The sequence below is a fragment of the Physeter macrocephalus genome, chromosome 9 (assembly GCF_002837175.3).
Source record: "Physeter macrocephalus isolate SW-GA chromosome 9, ASM283717v5, whole genome shotgun sequence".
Lineage (NCBI taxonomy): Eukaryota > Metazoa > Chordata > Mammalia > Artiodactyla > Physeteridae > Physeter > Physeter macrocephalus.
The window spans coordinates 20002583-20028650 of record NC_041222.1 but is presented as its reverse complement, the minus strand read 5'-3'; the positions used below and the strand labels follow the sequence as shown (position 1 = coordinate 20028650).

At 37.0% G+C, this 26068-nt stretch overlaps 1 protein-coding gene and 1 pseudogene across 1 annotated transcript; both read right to left on the bottom strand.

The window, feature by feature from the left end:
* Positions 1-1721: 1721 nt before the first annotated feature.
* Positions 1722-2677, bottom strand: LOC102984226 (olfactory receptor 13F1-like; annotated as a pseudogene).
* Positions 2678-18279: 15602 nt separating this feature from the next.
* Positions 18280-19161, bottom strand: LOC102983937 (olfactory receptor 13C9-like). Its single transcript, XM_024126472.2, is given in 2 exon segments — positions 18280-18980; positions 18983-19161. Coding segments are annotated over 2 exon segments (786 nt in total). The 5' UTR covers positions 19068-19161.
* Positions 19162-26068: the final 6907 nt, after the last annotated feature.

Below are 26068 nucleotides of genomic sequence, written 5' to 3'. Positions count from 1 at the left end.
ACACATTTAAAACAAAGCCACACATTTACAGAATACGTAACTGTTTCCATTAAATTTAGCTATGCTGAAAAAGTGGTTATACTAGTTTTCTAAGGCTGCCATAACAAAACATCACAGACTGGGTGACTTACAAAATAGAAATTTATTTGCTCACAGTTCTGGAAGCTAGAAGTCCAGAATTAGGATGTCGGCAAGTTTGATTTCTTCTGAGGCCTCTCCTTAGCTTGTAGTCACCTTCACATTAAGTCCTTTCCTCTGTGTGTGAGTACAGTTGGTGTATGTACGTGTGTCCAAATTTTCTCTTCTCATAATGATACAACTCAGCTTATATAAGGGTCTACACTAATGGCCTCATTTTAATTTAGGCACTTTTATAAAGGTTATATCACCAAATGCAGACACATTCTGAGGTACTAGGTACATAGAAGGGAGGGAGGAATGGGGGGTTATATCTTCAGCATAAGAGTTTTGAAGAGACACAATTCAGCCTAAAACAGAGGTCAATAACAAATTAGCTAAAAATCTACTAAAGTTATTACATTTGTATATTACATGCATACAATTTTGAGTACTCAACATTTTACTCAACTAAAAATGTTTAAAGTTATATTTACAATGAGGTACCACCTCACACCAATCAGAATGGCCATCATCAAAATGTCTAGAAATAATAAATACTGGAGAGGGTGTGGAGGAAAGTGAACCCTCCTACGCTGTCGGTGGGAATGTAAATTGGAACAGCCATATGGAAAACAGTATGGAGGTTCCTTAACAAACTAAAATGTAGTTGACATATAATCTTGCAATACCATTCCTGGGCATGTATCCAGATAAAACTCTAATTCAAAAAGGTTCATGCGCTCCAATGTTCATAGCAGCACTATTTACAAAAGCCAAGACATGGAAGCCACCTAAGGGTCCATCAACAGATGAATGGATAAAGAAGATGTGGTATATATATTTAATGGAATATTACTCAGCTACAAAAAAGAATGAAATAATGCCATTTGCAGTAACATGGATAGCCCTAGAGATTATTATACTAAGTAAAGTAAGTCAGACAAAGACAAATATCATATGATATCACTTATATATGGAATCTAAACAATGATAAAAATGAACTTATTTACAAAAGAGAAATAAACTCACAGACACAGGAAACAAACTTAGGGTTACTAAAGGAAAAGGGGGGATGAGGGAGAAATTGGGAATTTGAGATTAATAGATACCTGCTACTATATAAAAAATAGATAAACAACAAGGACCTACTGTATAGCACAGGGAGCTACATTCAACATCTTGTAATAACCTACAATGGAAAAGAATCTGAAAAATAATATATATGCATATGTATAAATATATATATACATATATACATATATAAAACTGCATCACTATACTGTATACCTGAAACACTGTAAATCAACTATACTTCAATTTAAAAAAAATTTTTAAGAAATCAAAATAACATTAAAATTATAAAAGTAAAGTTATATTTACACCATATAATCCAAAATAAAAAATAAAATTTGTCATCATGAGAACTATTTGTTTAAGATTTCTGATAAGCTTATGTAAGACACATCACTATTATCTTAGACTTTCAGTGACTGGTCAAGGAGAAGACTTAGAAAATCACACATCACATTTAAAATGAGTGCCTATCCCATTAATTTTCAGATGTATATTGATCACTAAACATCCCTTAGCGTTTACAGATATTATTTGCTACTAGAGATTAAAAGAGCACAAAGAGGGTTCCTAACCAACAATCTTTTCACAGACACTTTCACTTCTTTGTTCCATAAACTATAAATGATAGGATTCAACATGGGGGCTAATCCAGCATATAGGAAAGCTATAAATTAATCTACTTCCTGAGAATCTACACCAGAGGGCTTCAGGTACATGGAGAGAGCTGTCTCATGGAACAAAACTATCACAGTCAGGCGGGCTGCACATGTTGAAAAGACTGCTTTGAGCATCCACTGAGCTGATTCTTAGGATGCTGGAGAGGATGAACGCCTAAGAGATACAAATGAGGAGCATCAGCATAGGGGAAGAAGAAATACGCTGATCACCAGCATAATTATCTGTACCTTGGAAATGTATACACAAACCACTTTCAGAACAGCCAGAATTTCACAAGTGAAATGACTGATGACACTATTACCACACAGAGACAGCGGCAACATAGACACTTTTTCCACCAGGGCAGTGAAGCAGCCTGCCACCCAGGAGCCAGCTGCAATCTGCACACAAACCCTCTTGTTCATGATGATGGGGTATCTCAGGGGGTTGCAGATGGCCACGTATCGGTCGTATGCCATCATGGACAGGAACACTCAGCGGAGCCCATGGCAAGAGAGAAGTACACCTGAGTGGCACATCCTGAGAATGAGATGGCGTTTTTCCCTGAAACAAAGTTTGCTAGCATTGGAGTCAGGGAGAATCAAGTGTACCAGATGTCCCGAAAGGAGAGGTTGCTGAGGAAGAAGTACATGTGTGTGTGTAGGCGAGAAGCCGGGACACTAATGGAGATCAGAATAATATTACCCAACAAGGTGATCGAGTGCATCAGCAAGCACAGCATGAATATGGTGATTTCAACTCTGGGATAGTGAGAAAATCCCAGAAAAACAAAATTTGAAATGACTGTCAAGTTTGTCTTGACCATTTTATTCCTTCTTGTTCATCTGTAGTAGTGAATAAAAGTACACACTGTATATGTTTAAAATTCATACTCTACCAACTTTCAATGGGTTTTTGTTAGGGGTACTTTTAAAGGTTTATTATCCTGGCAATACCATATTAATTAATCTTTCATTCATTCAACATTTATTGAATATACCATAAGTCACTGATGATCTAGAGCTGAGTTACACAAGTTCTTCTTTTGGGCAACTCACAATAAAATATAAGACACAGTCAAGTAAATTAGAAGTTACAATACCATGATATAAGTATGCTCCAAGGTACTAGGCAAACACAGAGTAAAAATCCTAACCTATGTCATGGGTGCTGCTCAATGAGACATTAGGAGACTTAGTTTAATCAAAAAAAATGAATTGGACCCAATCAAGTTAAGGACCAGAGGAGGTTTCTGGGCAAAGAAACATTTTTGTAAAAGTTGCAACAAGAAAGGATTTGGTTGCACTTCATAAAGGTTTTATCACATAAAGGTTTATGTGATAAAAACAGATGGAAATACCACACACTAAGGAATATAAATAGGAGATCGACAAGAGTCCATTCACTCTAACACTATGTGATATCTGTCTTCAAGAAGGCATTTTTGAATATGGAATAATCTTGAACCCATACTTTCTTACAAAGATGATCATTTCAAAGTTAAGTAATTTATAATGCAAATCAAATTATTTACACTATATCTCACAATTGATCACATACGGAGACATTTAAAAACCACTGTCTTCAATCACAAACCACACAAACCTCTCATTCTCAGCATTGTCTACTTCTCTAACCTCATCTTCCAACACTCCACCCCCACCCTCTGGTCTGAAACAACAACCAGTTTGTGGTTCCTCATACTTACCATGCCACTTTATATTTTTATGTCTTTAATCTACAGTTTATCTATCTGAAGTACCTTTCCTTCCCAGCTCCAATCTTGTCCTTCTTGAATATTGTATCCAATTATTAAAACTGTATGCCATAAGTCTTAAGTAGAGCTTCATTCCTTGTACATACTTAAGTTATTCAAGTATATCACACTGACAATACCCAGATGTGCACATCCCTGTTGACACTCCAGTGGATGGTGAACTTGTCAAGAGCTTCTTCCCAACAATACTAGCAAAGTAATGACTCACGTTTAAGATTTTTAATTACACATGGCTGCCTTGAACATGGTGACTTTTTGATACATGTTAAAATAAGTTCATTTTCACTGTCAACATAAAAGCCTGAAGACTTCTCAACTTGTTATACACACCTGAAAACTTCTCTGTGATCTTAAAGAAACTAGTTCAATTAAGAAACAAAATGATTAGCTTTTAGCTTTAAATATTTGATGTAGAGTGAGATGTGGAAAAGATAACGACAACTTGTGCTCTTAGAAGAGGTAGAAATACTTTCCAAACAGCCATTCTCTGTAGGGAATTAGAGCACTATCCTCAGAGTGTGAGATTTGGGCTCTAAATCCAAACCAGGCTACTGACTGGCATGCAAAATTTGACAAATCACTTGACCTCTTTTAAACTTGCTTTCTTTATACAAGGCGGTGATAATTTCTATCCTGTGCACATCTCAGAGATCTAGATTAACTTGTTTTAAATTCTCCCTCTATAACCCCAATTCCATGATCTCTCTAATTCAGAGAATCACAGTGGGTTTGTGACTTCATGGTCTCCCTGCTTTCCAGAACCATAAGTGCCTGTATGCTACTCCTGTGCTGGCCCACATTGACTCAGATTTTTAAAACTTAGCATCTTTTTTCACAATCTATTAAAATTTCAACCCCCAGTCCAAGTGTGAAAATGAAACACTTTACTGATTATTTCCAGAAAGGTGAAAGTTAGATATGTCTGGATTCTAATGTCCATTTTCGTCAGCATATACCTCCACTTCCACTGAGGGTTTCTCTATTGGGCTTTCCCCACCCAGCACCCAGTTTTCTTGATCTGGCTCTGGCCCCTCTCTTGCCCTCCCCTTTCTCTTTTCTCTTCACCACTCTTTTGCCCTCTTTCAGGAATAAAACAATGAAGTCTTATCCTTTTCTCATGAAGATTGAGGCCCACTCGTTCCCTCATCCTTATATTAGATCTTTGTCAGAGTCTCACCTATGCCCAGTTATTTTATGTAGATATTTTCTTTCTCTAAAATGATTTCTGATTCCAATGCGAAGATAATTAAATATTTTCCAACAAACTCCTCTCTTTCTTTCTAAATGTCAGAGCCAGAATAGACTCAGAACTTCTAACCCAACCCTCTCATTTTAAAGTTGACAGATACTTCAGGGAAATATATTCAATATCCTATAATAAACCATAATGGAAAAGAATATGTATATGTATATATGTATAACTGAATCACTTTGCCATATACCAGAAACTGACACAATATTGTAAATCAACTATACTTCAATAAAAATTTTCTTAAATGCAAAAGAAAAAGTTGTCAGATGTTTGAAGGAGTTTAATGACTTGTCTAAGGTAAATCAGAAAATCTGGAACATATAGTCAAAAGTTTTATCCAACATTCAAGACTCATTTCTTCATCTCAATATTTTTCCTACCAACCAGCACTTCTTTTTAAAGTAAACATCTTTATTCTGATTTCCTGGCCTAGCTGAGACCCACTAATAAATTTTGTAAATCTGAGATTACAGAAAAGAGATGAATAATGTCTGCTCCCATTTAATTAAGCAAATGTCATGAGCATCTTCCCTTTTGGTTAATGTGTGCAAAAATATTTAGAGTTAAAGTTGATCTTCAGCACCGTCCTTCTTGTGAATCAGGTACAGTGCTCAAAAGAGTAAAACATTCTGAATTTTGTAATTTCTTTTGAATTTTGTTTATTTATTTATTTATTTATTTATTTATTTATTTGCGGTACGCGGGCTTCTCACTGTTGTGGCCTCTCCTGTTGTGGAGCACAGGCTCCGGACGCACAGGTACGCGGGCCTCTCACTGTTGTGGCCTCTCCTGTTGTGGAGCACAGGCTCCGGACGCACAGCCTCAGCGGCCATGGCTCACGGGCCCAGCCACTCCGCGGCATGCGGGATCTTCCCGGTCCGGGGCACGAACCCATGTGCCCTGCATCGGCAGGCGGACTCTCATCTACTGTGCCACCAGGGAAGCCCTATTTATTTTTTATACAGCAGGTTTTTATTGATTATCTATTTTATACATATTGATGTGTATATGTCAATCACAATCTCTCAATTCATCCCATCACCACCACCCGCCCCTGCTTTCCCCCCTTGGTGTCCATACGTTTGTTCTCTACATCTGTGTCTCTATTTCTACCTTGCAAACGGGGTCATTTGTAACATTTTTCTAGATTCCACATATATGCATTAATATATGATATTTGTTTTTCTCTTTCTTACTTACTTCACTCTGTATGACAGTCTATAGGTCCATCCACGCCTCTGCAAATGACCCAATTTCGTTCCTTCTTATGGTTGAATAATATTCCATTGTATATATGTACCACATCTTCTTTATCCATTCATCTATCGATGGCCACTTAGATTGCTTCCATGACCAGGCTATTGTAAATTGTGCTGCAGTGAACATTGGGGTGCATGTGACTTTCTGAATTGTGGTTTTCTCTGGGTATATGCCCAGTAGTGGGATTGCTGGGTCATATGGTGATTCTATTTTTAGTTTTTTAAGGAACCTCCATACTGTTCTCCATAGTGGCTGTATCAATTTACATTCCCACCAACAGTGCAAGAGGGTTCCTTTTTCTCCACACCCTCTCCATCATTTGTTGATTGTAGATTTTCTGATGATGCCCATTCTAACCAGTGTGAGGTGATACTTCATTATACTTTTGATTTGCATTTCTATAATAATTAGTGGTGTTGAGCAGCTTTTCATGTGCTTCTTGGCCATCTGTATGTCTTCTTTAGAGAAATGTCTATTTAGGTCTTCTGCCCATTATTGGATTGGGTTGTTTGTTTTTTCAATATTGAGCTGCATGAGGTGTTTATATATTTTGGAGACTAACCATTTGTCCACTGATTCATTTGCAAATATTTTCTCCCATTCTGAGGGTGGTCTTTTTGTCTTGTTTATAGTTTCCTTTGCTGTGAAAAAGTTTTTAAGTTTCACTAGGTCCCATTTTTTAAATTTTTGTTTTTATTTCCATTACTCTAGGAGGTGGGCCAAAAAAGATCTTTCTGCAATTTATGTCAAAGAGTTTTCTCCCTATGTTTTCCTCTAAGAGTTTTATAGTGTCCGGTCTTACATTTAGGTCTTGAATACATTTTGAGTTTATTTTTGTGTATGGTGTTAGGAAGTGTTCTAATTTCATTTTTTTACATGTAGTTGTCCAGTTTTCCCAGCACCACTCATTGAAAAGACTGTCTTTTTCTCCATTGTACATCCTTGCCTCCTTTGTCATAGATCAGTTGACCATTTGTGTGTGGGTTTATCTCTGGGCTTTCTATCCTGTTCCATTCATCTATATATCTGTTGTTGTGGCAGTAGCATATTGTCTTGATTACTGAGGCTTTCTAGTATAGTCTGAAGTCACGGAGTCTGACTCCTCCAGCTCCACTTTTTTCCCTCAAGATTGCTTTGGCATTCAGGGTCCGGAATTTGTGTGTCTCCATAGAAATTTTAAGATTTTTCTGTACTAGTTGTGTAAAAAATGCCATTGGTAACTTGATAGGGATTGCACTGAATCTGTAGATTGCTTTGGGTAGTAGAGCCATTTTCACAACATTGATTCTTCCAACCCAACAACATGGTATATCTCTCCATCTGTTTGTGGCTTCTTTGATTACTATCATGAGTGTCTTATAGTTTTCTGAGTACAGGTCTTTTACCTTCTTAGGTAGATTTATTCCTAGGTATTTTATTCTTTGTTGCAATGGTGAATGGCATTGTTTCCTTAATTTCTCTTTCTGATCTTTTGTTGTTAGTGTATAGGAATGCAAGAGATTTCTGTGCATTCATTTTGTAACCTGCAACTTTACCAAATTCATTGATTAGCTCTAGCAGTTTTCCGGTGGCATCTTTAGGATTATCTATGTATAGTGTCAGGTCATCTGCAAACAGATGACAGTGACAGTGTTTCTTTTCCAATTTGTATTCCCTTATTTATTTTTCTTCTCTGATTGCCATGGCTAGGACTTCCAAAACAATGTTAAATAATAGTGACAAGAGTGGACATTCTTATTTGTTCCTGATCTTACAGGAAATGATTTCAGTTTTCACCATTGAGAATGATGCTTGCTGTGGGTTTCTTGTATATGGCCTTTATTACATTGAGATAGGTTCCCTCTATGCCCTCTTTCTGGTGAGTTTTTTCAAAAATGGGTTTTGAAACTTCTCAGAAGCTTTTTCTGCATCTATTGAGATGATCATATGGTTTTTATCCTTCAATTTGTTAATATGGTGTATCACACTGATTGATTTGCATATATTGAAGAATCCATGCATCCCTGGAATAAATCCCAAGTGATGATGGTGTATGATCCTTTTAATGTGTTGTTGGATTCTGTTTGCTAGTATTTTGTTGAGGATTTTTGCACCTATATTCATCAGTGATATTGGTCTGTAATTTTCTTCTTTTGTAGTATCTTTGTCTGGTTTTGGTATCAGGGTGATGGTGGCCTCATAGAATGAGTTTGGGAGTGTTTCTTCCTCTGCAATTTTTTGGAAGAGTTTGAGAAGGATGGGTGTTAGCTGTTCTCTAAATGTTTGACAGAATTCACCTGTGAAGCCATCTGTCCTGGACTTCGTTTGTTGGAAGATTTTTAATCACAGTTTCAATTTCATTACTTGTGATTTGTCTGTTCAGATTTTCTGTTTCTTCCTGGTTCAGTCTTGGAAGTTTATACCTTTCTAAGAATGTGTCCATTTCTTGCAGGTTTTCCACTTTATTGCCATAGAGCTGCATGTAGTAGTCTCTTGTGATGCTTTGTATTTCTGTGGTGTCCATTGTACCTTCTCCTTTTTCATTTCTAATTTTATTGATTAGAGTCTTCTCCCCATTTTTCTTGATGATTCTGGCTAAAGTTTTATCAATTTTGTTTATCTTCTCAAAGAACCAGCTTTTAGTTTTATTGATCTTTGTTATTGTTTTCTTGTTTCTATTTCATTCATTTCTGCTCTGATCTTTCTGATTTCTTTCCTTCTACTAACTTTGGGTTTTGTTTGTTCTTCTTTCTCTAGCTCCTTTAGGTGTAAGGTTAGATTGTTTGAGATGTTTGTTGTAGGTATTTTTTGATTTCCTCTTTGATTTCTTCAGTGATGTCTTGGTTATTTAGTAACGTATTGTTTAGCCTCCATGTGTTTGTGTTCTTTACATTTTTTTCCCTGTAATTGATTCTAATCTCATAGCGTTGTGCTCAGAAAAGATGCTTGATGTAATTTCAATTTTCTTAAATTTAGTGACTCTTGATTTGTGACCCAAGATGTGATCTCTCCCAGAGAATGTTCTGTGTGCACTTGAGAAGAAAGTGTAATCTGTTGTTTGGAATGACCTATAAATATCGATTTAATCTATCTGGTCTACTCTGTCATTTAAAGCTTGTGTTTCCTTATTAATTTTCTGTCTGGATGATCTGTCCATTGGTGTATGTGAGGTGTTAAAGTCCCCCACTGTTATTTTGTTACTGTCGATTTCCTCTTTTATAGCTGTTAGCATTTATCTTATTTATTGAGGTGCTCCTATTTTGGGTACATATATATTTATAGCTGTTATATCTTCTTCTTGGATTGATCCCTTGACCATTATGTAGTGTCCTTCCTTGTCTCTTGTAACATTCTTTATTTTAAAGTCTATTTTATCTGATATGAGTATTGCTACTCCAGCTTTCTTTTAATTTCCATTTCCACGGAATATCTTTTTCTATCCCCTCACTTTCAGTCTGGATGGGTCCCTAGATCTGAAGTGGGTCTCTTGTAGATAGAATATATATGGTCTGGATTTTGTATCCATTCAGCCAGGCTGTGTCTTTTGGTTGGAGCATTTAATCCATTCATGTTTAAGGTAATTATCAATATGTGTGTTCCTATTACCATTTTCTTAATTGTTTTGGGTTTGTTTTTGTAGGTCCTTTTCTTCTGTTTCCCACTTAGAGGAGTTCCTTTAGCATTTGCTATAGTTCAGGTTTGGTGGTGCTGAATTCTCTTAGTTTTTGCTTGTCTGTAAAGCTTTTGATTTCTCCGTCAAATCTGAATGAGATCCTTGCTGGGTAGAGTAACCTTGGTTGTAGGTTCTTCCCTTTCATCAGTTATATATATCATGCCACTCCTTTCTGGCTTGTAGAGTTTCTGCTGAGAAATCAGCTGTTAACCTTATGAGAGTTCCCGTGTATGTTATCTGGCATTTTTCCCTTGTTGCTTTTAATCATTTTTCTTTGTCTTTAATTTTTGTCAATTTGATCACTATGTGTCTGGGCATGTTTTTCCTTGGGTTTATCCTGCCTGGGACTCTCTGCGCTTCTTGTACTTGGGTGGCTATTTCCCTTCCCATGTTAGGGAATTTTTTTACTATAATCTCTTAAAATATTTTCTTGGGTCCTTTCTCTCTCTCTTATCCTTCTGGGACCCCTATAATGTGCATGTTGTTGCGTTTAATGTTGTCCCAGAGGTCTCTTAGGCTGTCTTCATTTCTTTTCATTCTTTTTTCTTTGTTCTTTTCTGCAGCAGTGAATTCCACCATTTTGTCTTCCCGGTCACTTATCCGTTCTTCTGCCTCAGTTATTCTGCTATTGGTTCCTTCTAGTGTATTTTTCATTTCCTTTATTGTATTGTTCATCTCTGTTAGTTTGTTCTTTAATTATTCTAGGTCTTTGTTAAACATTTCTTGCATTTTCTTGATCTTTGCCTCTATGTTTTTTCCGAGGTCCTGGATTATCTTCACTGTCATTATTCTAAATTCTTTTTCTGGAAGGTTGCCTATCTCCACTTCATTTAATTGTTTTTCTGGGGTTTATTTTGTTCCTTCATCTGGTACATAGCCCTGTGCCTTTTCATCTTGTCTATCTTTCTTTCTGGCCTAACATACTTCAAAATTTTACTTATGATGTCTCTCATTTGTCTGGCTCTCTAGATTGTCAGATTCACAGGGGCAGTGATTTTTTTTCACACCTAGGACCATGCCTAACCCTTAATATGCGTTCAGTAAATATTAGTCAAACAAATGAATGGAAGAACCGGATATGCAGGACCTGTTTCACTAGGTTTGAAGCCCCAAAATGGGCATCTCAGCCCCCAGACTATCACTCAGTGTTTACATGCATCTTTAAGAAGTTTCACTTTTAAGTTATCTGAGCCTCAGTTTCTTCAACTGTAAACTGGGGATAATAGTAATTAGTAATAAGGACAGAGTGGAGCCTCTGTTTCCCTCAGCCCTGTCAAAGTCCTGCAATCAAATCTCACTAGCCTTCAAAGTCTGATTCTCTGGGAATTCCTCCTCCCGTTGCCAGACCCTCAGGTTAGGGAGCCTGACATGGGGCTCAGAACCTTCCCTCCAGGGGGTGGTCTTTTGTGGTACAATTGTTCTCCAGTTTGTGAGTCGCCCACCCAGCAGTTATGGGATTTGATTTTATTGTTATTGCACCCCTCCTACCGTCTCAATGCAGCTTCTCCTTTGTCTTTGGATGTGGGGTATCTTTTTTGGTGAGTTCAGTGTCTTCCTGTAGATGATTGTTCAGCAGTTAGCTGTGATTCCGATGCTCTTGCAAGAGGAAGTGAGAGCATGTCCTTGCTACTCTGCCATCCTGAACTAATCTTATGAGAGCTGCTTTAAGCTGTGTTGAGTGCTGTGTCCAATAAACCAAGTAATTCATGCATTGAGTGTTGGCAACTGTTTCTTGTTGCTCCCATTCCTTACTGCTGGTCCCTTGAGATGCTGTGACTTAGTAAAGACATTTGGTCTCAGCTCCTGGTTCCTGGCACAGACCCTGAATTTTGTAATTTTGATAATACTCTATGAAAACTGTTTTAAAGTGGGTTGTGCAGAGATATTTTTATTCAGAAGATTGCAATGAAAAAGAGCATGGATTTTCTTGATTTGCAAAATATCAACCCAAATGTTGCCTGACTCATAAAGTCTCAACATACATAGCTCTGATTAATGAAAAACTGTTTAATAATTTCTTAAGAAAAATCATGATATGAAGATTTGTTCTGCCAAAATCACACCTCTTACTCTTATCCAAAAATCTTCCTAAAATAATCCCTAGAACTAAGACTTCTAAAGTCTCCTGTTGCTCTTAGGGATCTTCCAACTCCCTTAACAATTTAATGTTGTGATTCTGAAACTTAAAGAAGTTAAGAACATTTCCATTTCTCCAGGGTGTGGTCCTCAAAGTTCAATTAACTAATTCAGGACAGAAAAAAGTAGGTAAAAAGGTTTTTAAATTATTTCAAGTCATTTGGCCAAGTCATTTGGCCTTACTCTTGAGCAGCATTTGTGCAAGCAGAACTGGAGGAGACTATTTGCCTATTCCATTCCTCTGTAGATTGCCCTTGAATTATACAGCAAACATTTCAATTCATAAAACTTTAGAGATGCCATTCAAAATAGCCTCTGAGCTTGTAATGTGACCCATTTATTTTCAGAAATCTCTCCAGATATCTCAGTTATCTGAGTAATAGAAGATAAAACATACTTATTCAGATTTTAAATAATCACAGAGTTAGATTTGGCCTTTAACTTGTTGCTACGTCTTTGAGGAAATATTTCTGTTATTTCCTTTGACTGCATTTGATATTTATTTTTATTATTGGTTTCTGAAATTTTGCAGAGAGATTCTTAAATGTTATTTTCTTTTTACTTACCCTTCTTGACATTATAGTTCTCCTTGAGTTTGTGGCTTGATGTCTTTCATAAGTTTGAGAAACTCATTCAACATTAGCCATGTTCTTTTCTACCCCATTTTCTCTTTCTCCTCTCCCTTTTAGTGTTCAGTTATACATACTAGACTTTTCCAACATGTCCCATATAGCTCTTACAGTCCTTTCTGTATTTTCCTTCCTTTCTCTTCTCTATACATCAGTCTGGATATTTTCTGCTGATCTATCTTCCAGTTTGCTAGGCCTGTCTTCAACTTTGTCTAAGCTGTGGTTAAATCCATCTTTTAGTTCTTCATTCAGTTTGTATTTTTCAGCTCCATAATTTCTACTTGATTTTTTAATATAACATCAAATTTTCCACTGAACTCTTCATCTTGTTATTTATGTTGAGGGACATGTTAACATCAGTTATTTTAAAATCTGTCTACAGATGGCCAACAGACACATGAAAAGATGCTCAGTATCACTAATTATTAGAGAAATGCAAATCAAAACTACAATGAAGTATCACCTCACACTGGTCAGAATGCCCATCATCAAAAAATCTACAAACAATAAATGCTGGAGAGGGTGTAGAAAAAAGGGAACCCTCTTACACTGTTGGTGGGAATGTAAATTGATAGAGCCACGAAGGAGTTTCCTTAAAAAAACTAAAAATAGAACTACCATGTGACCCGTCAATCCTACTACTCAGCATATACTCAGAGAAAACTATAATTCAAAAAGACACATTCACTCAATGTTCATTGCAACACTATTTACAATATCCAGGACATGGAAACAACCTAAATGTCCATCAACAGAGCAATGGATACAGAAGAAGTGGTACATATATACAATGGAATATTACTCAGCCATATAAAAGGAACGAAACTGGGTCACTTGCAGAGATGTGGATGGACCTAGAGACTGTCACAGAGTGAAGTAACTCTGAAAGATAAAAAGAAATATTGTATATTACGAAGGAGTTTCCTTAAAAAAACTAAAAATAGAACTACCATGTGACCCGTCAATCCTACCACTCAGCATATACTCAGAGAAAACTATAATTCAAAAAGACACATTCACCTCAATGTTCATTGCAACACTATTTACAATAGCCAGGACATGGAAACAACCTAAATGTCCATCAACAGAGCAATGGATACAGAAGAAGTGGTACATATATACAATGGAATATTACTCAGCCATAAAAAAGGAACGAAACTGGGTCATTTGCAGAGATGTGGATGGACCTAGAGACTGTCACAGAGTGAAGTAACTCTGAAAGATAAAAAGAAATATTGTATATTAACACATAAATGTGGAATCTAGAAAAATGGTATAGATGATCTTATTTGCAAAGCAGAAATAGAGATACAGATGTAGAGAACAAACATATGGATACCAAGGTGGAAAGCAGGTAGGGGGTTGGGATGAATTGGGAGACTGGGATTGACATACATACACTACTATGTATAAAACAGATAACTAATGAAAACATACTCTATAGCACAAGGAACTCTACTTAGTGCTCTGTGGTGACCTACATGGGAAGGAAATCCAAAAAAGAGGGGATATATGTATATGTATGGCTGATTCACTTTGCTGTACAGCAGAAGCTGACACAGCACTGTAAAAAAATAAAATAAAATCTGTGTCTGATAACTCCTGTATTTGGATCACTCTGAGAGACTTTCAATTGTCTGTTTTTGTCTCTTGATCCTGTATCTTAAGATGACTGGTAATTTTTATTAAATGTCAAGTATTATATATGAAAAATATGTTTTATTTATACAAAGAGAATTCCCTTTATCCTATGATAGAAACCTAGGGTGGGAGAGACTGCCTTATATCAAAGAGGCATTAAGATAAGAGCTGGATTTCAGAGTTTGTAAGACTTAGCCAAAATCTGTTTCATCTCCTATTTTAGATTTATACCTCTACGGTCCAAACTGAGACTGGAGTTTGCATAAGGGAGATTTCTCCTTCACGGGTCACAGACTTCAATTTTTATCTCATAAACACTGCGGGACTGCCAAAATCTCACTTAATATGTTTAATCCCTTTTTGCTCAATTTCCAGCCCTCTTACTCTGAGAAGCCTAAGAATTAGCAAATGCTTCATGTGGAAAACCAGTGATACCTTTGGGATCACTTATCTGTAAATTCCTTCAATTCAGGACCTTGGCCTCCCTTCAGTTCAGAATGGGATGTCTTGGTAGGTCTAAAATCCAAGTTTTGCCTTCCCAGACCCATGAAATTACCAAAATCTGTTCTTATTTTTCTGCCTCTTAGCAGCATTTCTCTGCCCAGCTTCCAGCCGGCCAATAGGCAATGAAGAAGAAGTAGCAAATGCCCCAAGGAAAAGAAAGAAACACAGAATGCTTGGTTCAGTTAAATGAGACATCCTTCTCCTAGAATCTTAGCTCCTCATATACTGACTTCTTCAGAGGTAAACTTTAATTTAAAAAATATATATGTACTATACACCTTTTCTAGTTTTCTTAGTGGGACCATTAGCTACTCTACTCAGATGTTCAATATTAACTGTTTTTTTACATTTTTTATCTGTTTCCCTGACTAGAGTGTAAGCCCTATGAAGGCAAGAATGTTTGTTATGTTCATCAATGTATCATGTGTACCTAGAATAGTGCTAATTCGGCACTAGAAAATATATTTGAGTTGAATTGAGTATCTTTTGGGGAGCTGATACATGATCGATTGTGAAAGGAAAATTGCTTCCAGCTTACTGCTGTGCAAATGTCTAGTAATTTAGAGTATATTAGTGTGTGACCCCTTGTGCTATCCTATTCTGCTTACAACAGGCATTTTGGATTAGGAATAAATTTTTAACCCTGGATATAGCTGTTGCACAGCTCATCGATATTTACTATAAAAATGAAGTATTCAGGAGGTGAGAAAAATAAGGTAAAATGAGAGAATTATATTTGAAAAATGTATTGTTGCCTGAAAATGTCTATGGACTATTTAAAACTAGGTTTTGAATTTCTTAAAAATTAACATTCTCCTTGTAACACAAACAAGCAGGATGCAGAAACATAAAATACTTCTAGCTCCAAAATGTTATAGAAAATAGAGAGTCCATTTTCTTAGTACCAAGTATAAATGAACTCCTAGGAATCCTACTAAAACATATTTCTAATTATTTTATTGAAATGGAAGAGAAGAAAATAAAAAGTAAAAAAACAACTGGTCACTATCTGATGCCTAATAAGTGTAAAGCAAATTACAAATTTCAAAGTAAATTGCAGAAAATATCATTATAGTATTTTCCATGTGTATCAGTTAGGCTATAGACACAAGTCTACATATGTCCAGAGTAATGCTCTTAATGAGTCATTGGGTAATTCAACAACAACAAAATATTAGTTTACTTGTAGCCATAGTTGATTTTCCTTAGCATTCATTCTATATGCAGGGCATGGTTTCTCCAGAGCCTCAAGGTAACCTTAAAAAGGTAGTTTATAGTTCATTCATAGAAACTTGAGAAACTTGTTATCCTTCAGAACTCAAGATATTTCATGGCTGTGATAACTCAAGATCATATTAAATAAGTACATCTTGTCCCAGCTTCATACAGCTCCCAGGAAATAATTTCCCCAATCTAATGGCAAGTGGAAAGCGTGGCTCTTAATATCAGTCTTTTCAGAGACATGGCAAACACATCTTGACATTTTCAAGCAACCTCAAAATTTATGGAATCACAAATGACATCTCATTTTTAAACATTCCAAGTTATTTGGCTTTTAAAATAAAAGATAAGTCTATCATGGTTTTAAAAGGCCATTAGCAAGAAGAATATCAAAGATGTCTTACAAAGGAATGTCTTTAAGCAATGATATATACAAACAGATAAAACAAAAGAAAATCTACGTGTAAATGTATGAGCACCAGGAAATTTTACTTTAAGAGAACTGTTGAATCCCTAGCAATGATGGTAAATAGGAAAGTATTTATAATTGTTCATATTTTACTATAGATATTACTCCATTATATTTTAATATTTAATGTTAATGATCAGCAAAAGGCCAAGGTTCACAAGCTCATAATTGATTTCCCATTATGTACTCCTCATCTCAGGAGGCAGAGCCAATAAGAGTAATCTTCTTTTTTATGGCTGAGTAGTATTCCACTGAATAAATGTGTCACATCTTCTTTACGCATTCATCTGTTGATGGACACTTAGGTTGCTTCCATATCTTAGCAATTGTAAATAATGCCGTTATGAACATTGGGGTTCATATATCTTTTTGAATTAGTATTTTTGGGGTTTTTTAAAATTTATACCCAGTAGTGGAACTGCTGGGTCATATGGTATTTCTATTTTTAGTTTTTTGAGAAATCTCCACACTGTTTTCCACAGTGGCTGCACCAATTTATAAATTTATATTCCCACCAAAGTGTAAAAGTGCTCCCCTTTCTCCACATCCTCGCCAACATTTGTTATTTATGTTTTTGATGACAGCCATCCTGACAGCTGTGAGGTGATATCTCACGGTAGTTTTGATTTGCATTTACCTGAAAATGAGGCGATGCTGAGCATCTTTTAATGTGCCTAGTGGTCATCTGCATTTCCTCTTCAGAAAAATGTCTATTCAGTTCTTCTGACCATTTTTTAATAGGACTGTTTGGTTTTTTGATGTTGAGTTGTATGAGCTGTTTATATATGTTGGATATTAATCCCTTATAGGTCATATCATTTACAAATATTTTCTCCCATTCAGTAGGTTGTCTTTTCATTTTGCTGATGGTTTCCTTTGCTGTGCAAAAGCTTTTAAGTTTAATTAGGTCCCATTTGTTTATTTTTGCTTATATTTCCTTTACTTTAGGAGACACACCCAAAAGAACATTGCTGCAATTTATGTCAAAAAGTGTTCTATGTTTTTCTCTAGGATTTTAATAATATCCAGTCTTAGATTTAGGTCGAAATTGTACCATTTGCAGCAACATGGACTTGGAGAGCAATATGCTAAGTGAAATAAGTCAGACAGAAAGACAAATACTGTATGATATCACTTATATGTGAAACATAAAAAATACAACAAACTAGTGAACATAACAAAAAAGAAGCAGACTCCCAGATATAGAGAACAAACTACTAGTTACCAGTGGCGGGGGGGAAAAATATATGGGTAGGGAAGTGGGAGGTACAAATTACTGGGTATAAGATAGTCCAGAAGTACGTATTATACAACATGGGGAATATAACCAATATTTTGTAATAACTGTAAACCGAGTGGACCCTTTTAATTAATATTTTTAAAAGAGTAATCTTCTGGTCTTCCCTGGTGGCGCAGTGGTTGAGAGTCCGTCTGCCGATACAGGGGACACGGATTTGTGCCCCGGTCCGGGAAGATCCCACATGCCGCGGAGCGGCTGGGCCCGTGAGCCATGGCCGCTGAGCCTGCGCGTCCGGAGCCTGTGCTCCGCAACAGGAGAGGCCACAACAGTGAGAGGCCCGCATACCGAAAAAAAAAAAAAGGAACATAAAGAGGCATATAAAACCCAATTCCAATACTGCAATGAATATAGAATATCTTTCATAAAGTATTAGGGTAATAGGTGCTCTCTCTCTTTTCCACATCCTACTGTCCTGTATCTTACAAATTCTCTACAATAAGCATGAAATAATTTTGAAATGCTGTCATTACTAAAATTTTTAAAAATAAAATACAAAAGTGCAAAAAGAAGTTAAATTAACAAAAATGCCAAAATAATTCTCAAGTTTCAACAATGTCCAACATGTTCACAATCCAATATTTTTCCATTCACTTGCTAAAGAACCTTCTGTTAGATAGATGTGTTACTGCTTCCTTCACATCCTTGTTTCTGAGACTGATTAAAGGATTCATCATGGGAGTCATCACCCCATAGAACATGGATATAAGTTTGTCAATAGCATCCAAGACATCTGAATTAAGTGTCTCTTTAGACTTGGGCTTCATGTACATGAAGAGAATAGTTCCAGAGAATATTATCAGATGAGCTGAGCAGGTAGAGAAGGCTTTGCTTCTCCCCTCAGAAGTGTGGATTTTCAGGATGCTGGAAATGATTAATGAGTAAGAGATGACAATCAAGAGCAGGGGCACCAATGTGAACAATATCGCAGCCACAAACATGATGAACTCATTGCCTGAGATGTCAGCACAGGCCCATTTCATGACAGCCAGAATTTCACAGGAGAAATGATGGATGACATTATTCCTGCAGAAAGGCAACTGTACCACAAACACAGTTTGTACTGCAGAGTTGACAACTCCTATGATCCAGGGGTTGCAGATAGCCACATACCAGTCAAAGGCCATCAGGCCCAGGAGCACACACTCTGTTGTCCCCATGGCCAAGCCAAGGAACATCTGCACTGCACAGCCAGAGAAGGAGGTCGTCTTTCTTTCCAAGAGAAAGCTCAACAGTGTGGAGGGAATGGAGGTGGTGGTGTGGCAGATGTCCAAGAAGGAGAGGTTCCCAGGAAGAAGTACATAGGGGTATGAAGGTGGGAGTCTCAGATGCTGATTATAATAAGGGTGCCATTACCCAGAAGGATGACCACATACATTATTAAGATTAGCACAAAAAAAGAGTAGTTCAAGCCTTGGGTAACCAGAAAGCCCCTTCAGAAAAAATTCCACCAGAATGGTTTGGTTTTCCCATTCCACTTTACTCTTCTCTTTTAACTGTAAGAATTCAAATAATTTTTTAAAAAGCAATAGTTTCTTTACTATGGTAAGTCCAACTTCACCAATGCACAAATATAGAAATTTTGCATGAACCCAATGAGAAGACAGCAGAAAGAAAATAGGGAAGGGTAAAAAGAGAGAAAAGTAAGGGAGTGAAGAAGTAAACAATACAGGAAGAGAAATATGAGGGAGAAGCAATTGTACTGATCACTCTTTCTGAACCAGAAACTGTGTGTGAGGTTTCCTCCATGCATTACCTCATGTAAACCCCACAATTTTTATCATTTTAAAGATAAGGAACTTATCTAAATTAAACTAAGTGAGTTTAAGCCTGAAGTCATATAAATGATGTGTAGCAAAGCCTGGGCTCAAACTCAAGCTGGCTTGTGGTCCATAATAAGCTGAGATTTAGGTAGCCTAGCTCCTGGGTCAGGAAGACTCAACAGTAACCCACTGCATACTGAAACGCTGAAAGAAGTGCGTTGATCTGATGGAAGAATGGTCAGCAAAAGACCCAACCAGTGTTTACTGATTGCCTGATTGCCAAAAAACAGGTGTAATTTATGTGAAGCCCAGTAATCTAAAGTCTTCTGACAATGAAAATGCCTTTTTTGATGAGAGATAGAGTGACATTTTAAATTTTATTTTAAAAATTATCATACAGTAAAATATACAATAAAATTGATTTTATCTCTTTCAGCTTATAGTTCTATGAATTATAAAACATACAGATTCATGTATCTATCACAATAATCAGGACATAGAACTCTTCTATCACAATAAAAACCCCCTTGGGTTACCACTTTATAATCACTCCTTTCATCCATTCATAAATCCTGGCAAAGATGTATATGCTTTTTATCCCTATAGTTTACCCTTTAACAGAATGGCATATAAAAGAAATCATATGAGCCATTGCCATCTGGCTCCTTTCACTTCGTCTAAATCCTCTGAGATTCATCCAAGTTGTTACTGGTGAGTAGTACTCCATTGTAGTGATATACTACAGTTTATCTATTTACCTGTTGAAAGACATTAGGGCTGTTTCCAGTGTGGGGCAATAATGAATAGGCTGTTATAAACATTTATGCCCAGATTTTTGTGTAAACACAACCTTTCATTTTTCTAGGGTAAAGATCCAGGAGTGGCATACTAGATGATATGAGGTAAGAATATTTAAGTTTATAAGACACTGTCAAAAGGTTTTCCAGGGGCTTCCCTGGTGGCGCAGTGGTTGAGAGTCCGCCTGCCGATGCAGGAGACACGGGTTCGTGCCCCGGTCCGGGAGGATCCCACATGCCGCGGAGCGGCTGGGCCCGTGAGCCATGGCCGCTGAGCCTGCGCGTCCGGAGCCTGTGCTCCGCAATGGGAGAGGCCACAACAGTGAGAGGCCCGCGTACCGCAAAAAAAAAAAAAAAAAAAAAGTTTTTCCAGAGTGGCTGCATTTTTGCATTCCAATGTATGAGAGTTCTAGTTGCTTCCCATCCGGATCAACAGTTGATATTGTCAGTAAATATATATTGTTCCCATTCTAATAGGTATGTGGTGATATCCCATCATGATTTTAAATTACATTTTCCCAATGACTATTGTTTGGGGTTTTCTTGCCATCCTTACACTTTCTTCAGTAAAGTATCATTCATGTCTTCTGCTCATTTTTAATTGGGTTGTTTGTTTTCTAATTGTTGAGTCTTGAGAATTCTTTATCTAGTCCGGCTATGAAGCATTATCAGATAAATGACTTGCACATACTGTCTACAAGTCTGTGACTTGTCTACTCATTCTCTTAATGTAAACACTTTTAACTGCCATTTTAACTGGTTGCTGCTTAAGTCCAATGGAAAGGGACACACAGAAAGACTGTGACCAAAAAGGCATCTTTCAACAGTTCTGTTCTTTAACACCTCTCACTTGGAGTGATTCCTCAGGGAGATATATCCACATCACCCAGGAAGCACAAACAATAGGTTCTGCAACCAAAGACCTTGCCTCATAAAGTCTCAGGCCATTCCTTTTAATATTTCCTCAGAAACAGCACCTCCCTCTCCCACCACACACACACACACACACACACACACACACACATTTCTGGTAATATTCTTGTTCATGGACACAGAATCCACTGAAACTGCTCTAATTCATTTACAAAATAAACAGGTACTTAATGTATAGACCATGTCTTCTTATTCAAGAAACTTGGTGCAAAATTTAGGTCTGAAGTGAATCCTTTGGACCTATTCAACCAGCTTCTAATCACCTATACCTGCCTTTGGCCACTATTAGGGTACTTCTCCTTTCATCTTATTTTCCCCTTATTTCAATTAACCCAACCGTTTATGCTTTTGGATTCTTTTATACCCCAAAGATACATGCTTTTTTTACTCTGAGTCCCAGATTCACCTTCGTAATGCTAGGTGATAAATAAAGGCCCCCAAGTCCCAATTACCCAGTAAATGATGATTGAGAAGCAGTTTTATGCTGTAAGCTCACTTTGTCTACTGTTAAGAATATCCATTTTTTGGTATGAAGTTGAGATTTTTACTGACATGCAGGTGTGCTTTAGTATTTCTATAAAAAGGTTCTACAAACAATAGAAAACTTCTAGCATGAAGTCGCAAGATGTTGAAAATATTACATCACAATGTATATGACTGCACCCTCCACAGGCCCAGACAGAGAGGAGGAGGCAGCTATCAAGTTTGGAGGGAAACGGGCTTTGAGGTGGCATGGCCTGCACCGTGGACAGGCAGAAGCTCAAAGCGCTACCCAGAGAGAGGGCCTGTGGCAAGTCTGTGCTGCAGAAACAGCCACACTGGCCTCCACTTCCTGTTTTCCCAGCTTCCACTGTTCCCAAACTTATCCCACCTGGGGGCCCACATCCACTAAAAGCTGTAGCTTCCGTCCACGCTGCTCCACTCAGCCCTCACTGAAACCCTCTTCTGAGTGGACTGGCTCGATGACAGGCCTCTGTCTTTGTGAAGAACATATGAACACACACTAGACATGATTTCTGTATGGATTAAGCCTGTCTTTGGCCAGCAGTGACCACAGGGCTAGGGTCCTTCATCCATATCCTCTCTGCTAACAGGTCCAGGTACTAGCTATGTGACCTTGGGCAATTTACTTAACTTTTGCATCTCAATATTCTCACCTATACCGTGGGGACTTTAACAGTCTCATTGTGGTGTTCTTGGGAGAAAACATTTTTAAATGCATATAAAGAATCTGGCATAAGGTAAATACTGTTTTGGTTTCCTTCATCTTCCATTGACTTCGTTTTTTCAAGTTCTTCCACGTTTCTTTCCCCAGTTTTCACTCCTAAAAAAATACCTTTAAATTTTTTTTTTTTTTTTTTTCTGGTTTCTTCTTACCCAACCAACATACAAATTTTCATCATACCTGATATGATACTGATACCAAACTCTACTCACTTTGTAATGAAGAGTGTTATATCACTATAGCAAAGGCCAACGCCATATAAAACAAGGAACTCACAGGTTGACATTTTTTTAAAGGCTATTTCAATTCATTTATCTAAAAGTTAAATGAGTGTATGTGGGGGGGGTTGGGTCACAAATATTATGTCTAAAGTTACCACAGGAATTCATCACCACCAACAACAAAATAATTAAAAGTTCTCAAAACAATTCCCCCAATACTCATGCACACATAACTATAAAAGTCAAAATTCTTTCCTATTAGCTAAGGACTCATTGTTCCTCTTCATTTCCTTTTACACAAACCAAAAGATGTATTCAAACAAGTAATAAAGCTTTTTCAAATAGCACCCCCAGTGAGAGGCTCCAGGACAGGGACCGTCTGTCTGTTCATGATTAGTGCCGGAAAAACATTTGTAGACCAAACCAAAGAAAACTGAATTGGTGCCATGAGGTAAATTGTTACAGAATCGCAACTTTGGTGACACCAGCCTACTTTATGTTCCGGATAAGAGTGCAAATCTGCTGCCTATTTTTCCAACCTCATTGGACCAATAAGAAATGACACCAGTAGTCATGTAGGCATTTACACTACATCACTGACCAGGAATCTATATTCTGGCTAAATAAATCTTTATTCCCAGTAAGATAAATTCTTGACCTATATATCCATAGTTTTTGGATATTCAAATTACTTCCAGTTTCAAATTACTCTTTGGGTCATATTTTTCATTTTCTCCTTTTTCTCAGTATATCAAAGAAAATATCATCTTAGAATTTTTAAATTCCTATTCTCTATAGACTCTTCAAAATAAGAAATATTCTATCACCAGTTCAATATTCAACTCAGTTCACTGAACTGATATCCCCTTGGATTTGTGTTATTAGTACGTTTTCAGCAATTGCCTTAAATGGAAGGTCGACTTGCCTCCTAGGTTGTAACACACAGCAGGTTGTTGCACTGGTCTTCTATTTGCAGCCTATTGCACAAAATTTTCCACGGCGTTGATAAATTTCTGAAGGTGTTACCACTGAGGAGCCATAATGTCACAGGACTTTTCTGGAAAACACTGATAGCAAAGGTACTATTTCAAAATTGTTTTAAAAGCTTCTATTCATTACAGCCAAATAAGATTGTTTACAAAGGGAGTATATTTTGGTTCTGCTAGTACAAAAGTAAGAGGAAAATGAATATTTGAGAATATGGAAGATGATTTCATTTGCCCTTCAAGCCCAGGTGGAAACACTGCCCCATTGTGAAGACCCAGGAAATTCTCTAAAGAATCTTCTCTTGGCTCAGGAAGGCAATTTAAATATTTCTTCCTCTCAGGGACTCATGCAATTTTCTAAGCCATAACTTTAAATCGCTTCAGGGAAAAGATGTTAAAAACTTTTGAAAACTTCAAGAATAATGTCCTAAAGATTTAATTATATTAGATCCATTACTGTATTTCAAATAACCGATCAGAAGTCTTGAGAATGTGTTTTATCCCACTCTCAATCTATTATCATATACTGCTAGAATCCTTAATCCAAACATATTCTGATGGTTTTTGTCCAGACCCTTGTTTATCCTACTATGTCTTACTGATAATATAGCAGAAAGACCTCTTTTAGCCACATTAACTCTTAGTCATTAATAATAATAATAATAAATACACAAATTTCTAGACATTCTTGTAAGAATTTTATATATATTATTATTTAATTCCAATTTGTTAATTTGTTAATCAATTAGTGAGTAAAGAGAAAAAGGGTTTTATTGTACAATATTTTCTAATAATTACTGCATTTGGCTCTGAAACTCAGAACTCTGAAACATGTGCTATGTGAATATGAGTGGCATTTTGAAATTCACAAAAAATTCAGACGTTTGAAACCATGTAATGAAAACCTATAAGCCATCAAGCTATTCAGTTTTCTTTTCTTTTTTTTTTTTTAAAGTTTCACCAATTTGTACTTTTTTTTTTTTAGATGTTGGGGGTAGGAGTTTATTTATTTATTTTTGCTGTGTTGGGTCTTCGTTTCTGTGTGAGGGCTTTCTCTAGTTGTGGCAAGCGGGGGCCACTCTTCATCGCGGTGCGCAGGCCTCTCACTATCGCGGCCTCTCTTGTTGTGGAGCACAGGCTCCAGACGCGCAGGCTCAGTAGTTGTGGCTCATGGGCCTAGTTGCTCCGCGGCATGTGGGATCCTCCCAGACCAGGGCTCGAACCCATGTCCCCTGCATTAGCAGGCAGACTCTCAACCACTGCGCCAGCAGGGAAGCCCCAGTTTTCTTATTGTAACTCTACAACTTAATTTGTAACTCAATCCCACTCCATACTATAAGCATCTCCAAAGAATTTACCTAAATATATAGATATACCCAGATTAACTGACATACAGTCACCACCTACCTAATTTACACAATTAGGAGGTAATGGTGTGTGTGTGTGTGTGTGTGTGTGTATGTGTGTGTGTGTGTGTGTGTATATTCCAGGTGCCCGCAGCCATTTTTTACTTCTGCAGGCAGTGCTCACCTTTCCTTGAACTGCTTCACCCAAAAAGTGAACACAATTTGTTCACCACAAAAATCACTAACCTAGGTAAAATGAATTTTGACTAAAAGTCTGAAGATAATGGGGGAAAAAAACACAGCACTGAACAGGAAAGTAGTTAAAACTGGGTGTCCAACATCACTGTTTCTGAAATTCATTGACCTGATTACAAAGAATTGCTTTCTGAACATCTTAATAGGTCCTGTGGTTAAGCTTCCTTCCCAAGAACAGAGCTCTTTTAACCATTTCTTCCTTTCTTCTCTGCAAAACACAAGGGGTCCTCAAAATCCTATGTCCAACATTACTTAAGTGAAGCCCTCAAATAAGTCACATCAGAACAGTGTTTCAAGAAAGTGGAAATATTCTTTTACTTTTTTGACAGAGAAATTTTAGTTACTATTTTTTAACCTATCTCATACCAGATGTTTATTTTGAAATGCAAATCATTCTTCCCTGCCTCAGACTTTGTGTATCACAATCCCAGGAAATGGAATACAGAAGCCTACATTTTTAATAAGTTATCAGTGTCACTCAGCTGTTTTATGCACTAGAAGAGGAATCCCATGAGCTGATCTTACTGCTATTAGAACTACTCCAGCTAGTGCTCACATAGTTGTTAGACCTTCTACCTCAATTACCTCTTACTTGATGTAACATGGAACCGCTCATTTAACTCATGTGCTATTTCCTCTTTTGGATCCTTTCAAGAATGAAAAAGAAAAATGGAAAGGACCAATTGGACAACTGAAATTGAATTCATTCTGAGAGACCTTTCTGAGTACCAAGGAATTGACAAAAATTTCTTTTTGTCATGTCTTTAGTGATGTGCCTGGTAATCCTCCTGGAGAACAGCACCTTAGTCATCTTAACTCTCCAAGAATCCCACCTCCACACACCATGGACACC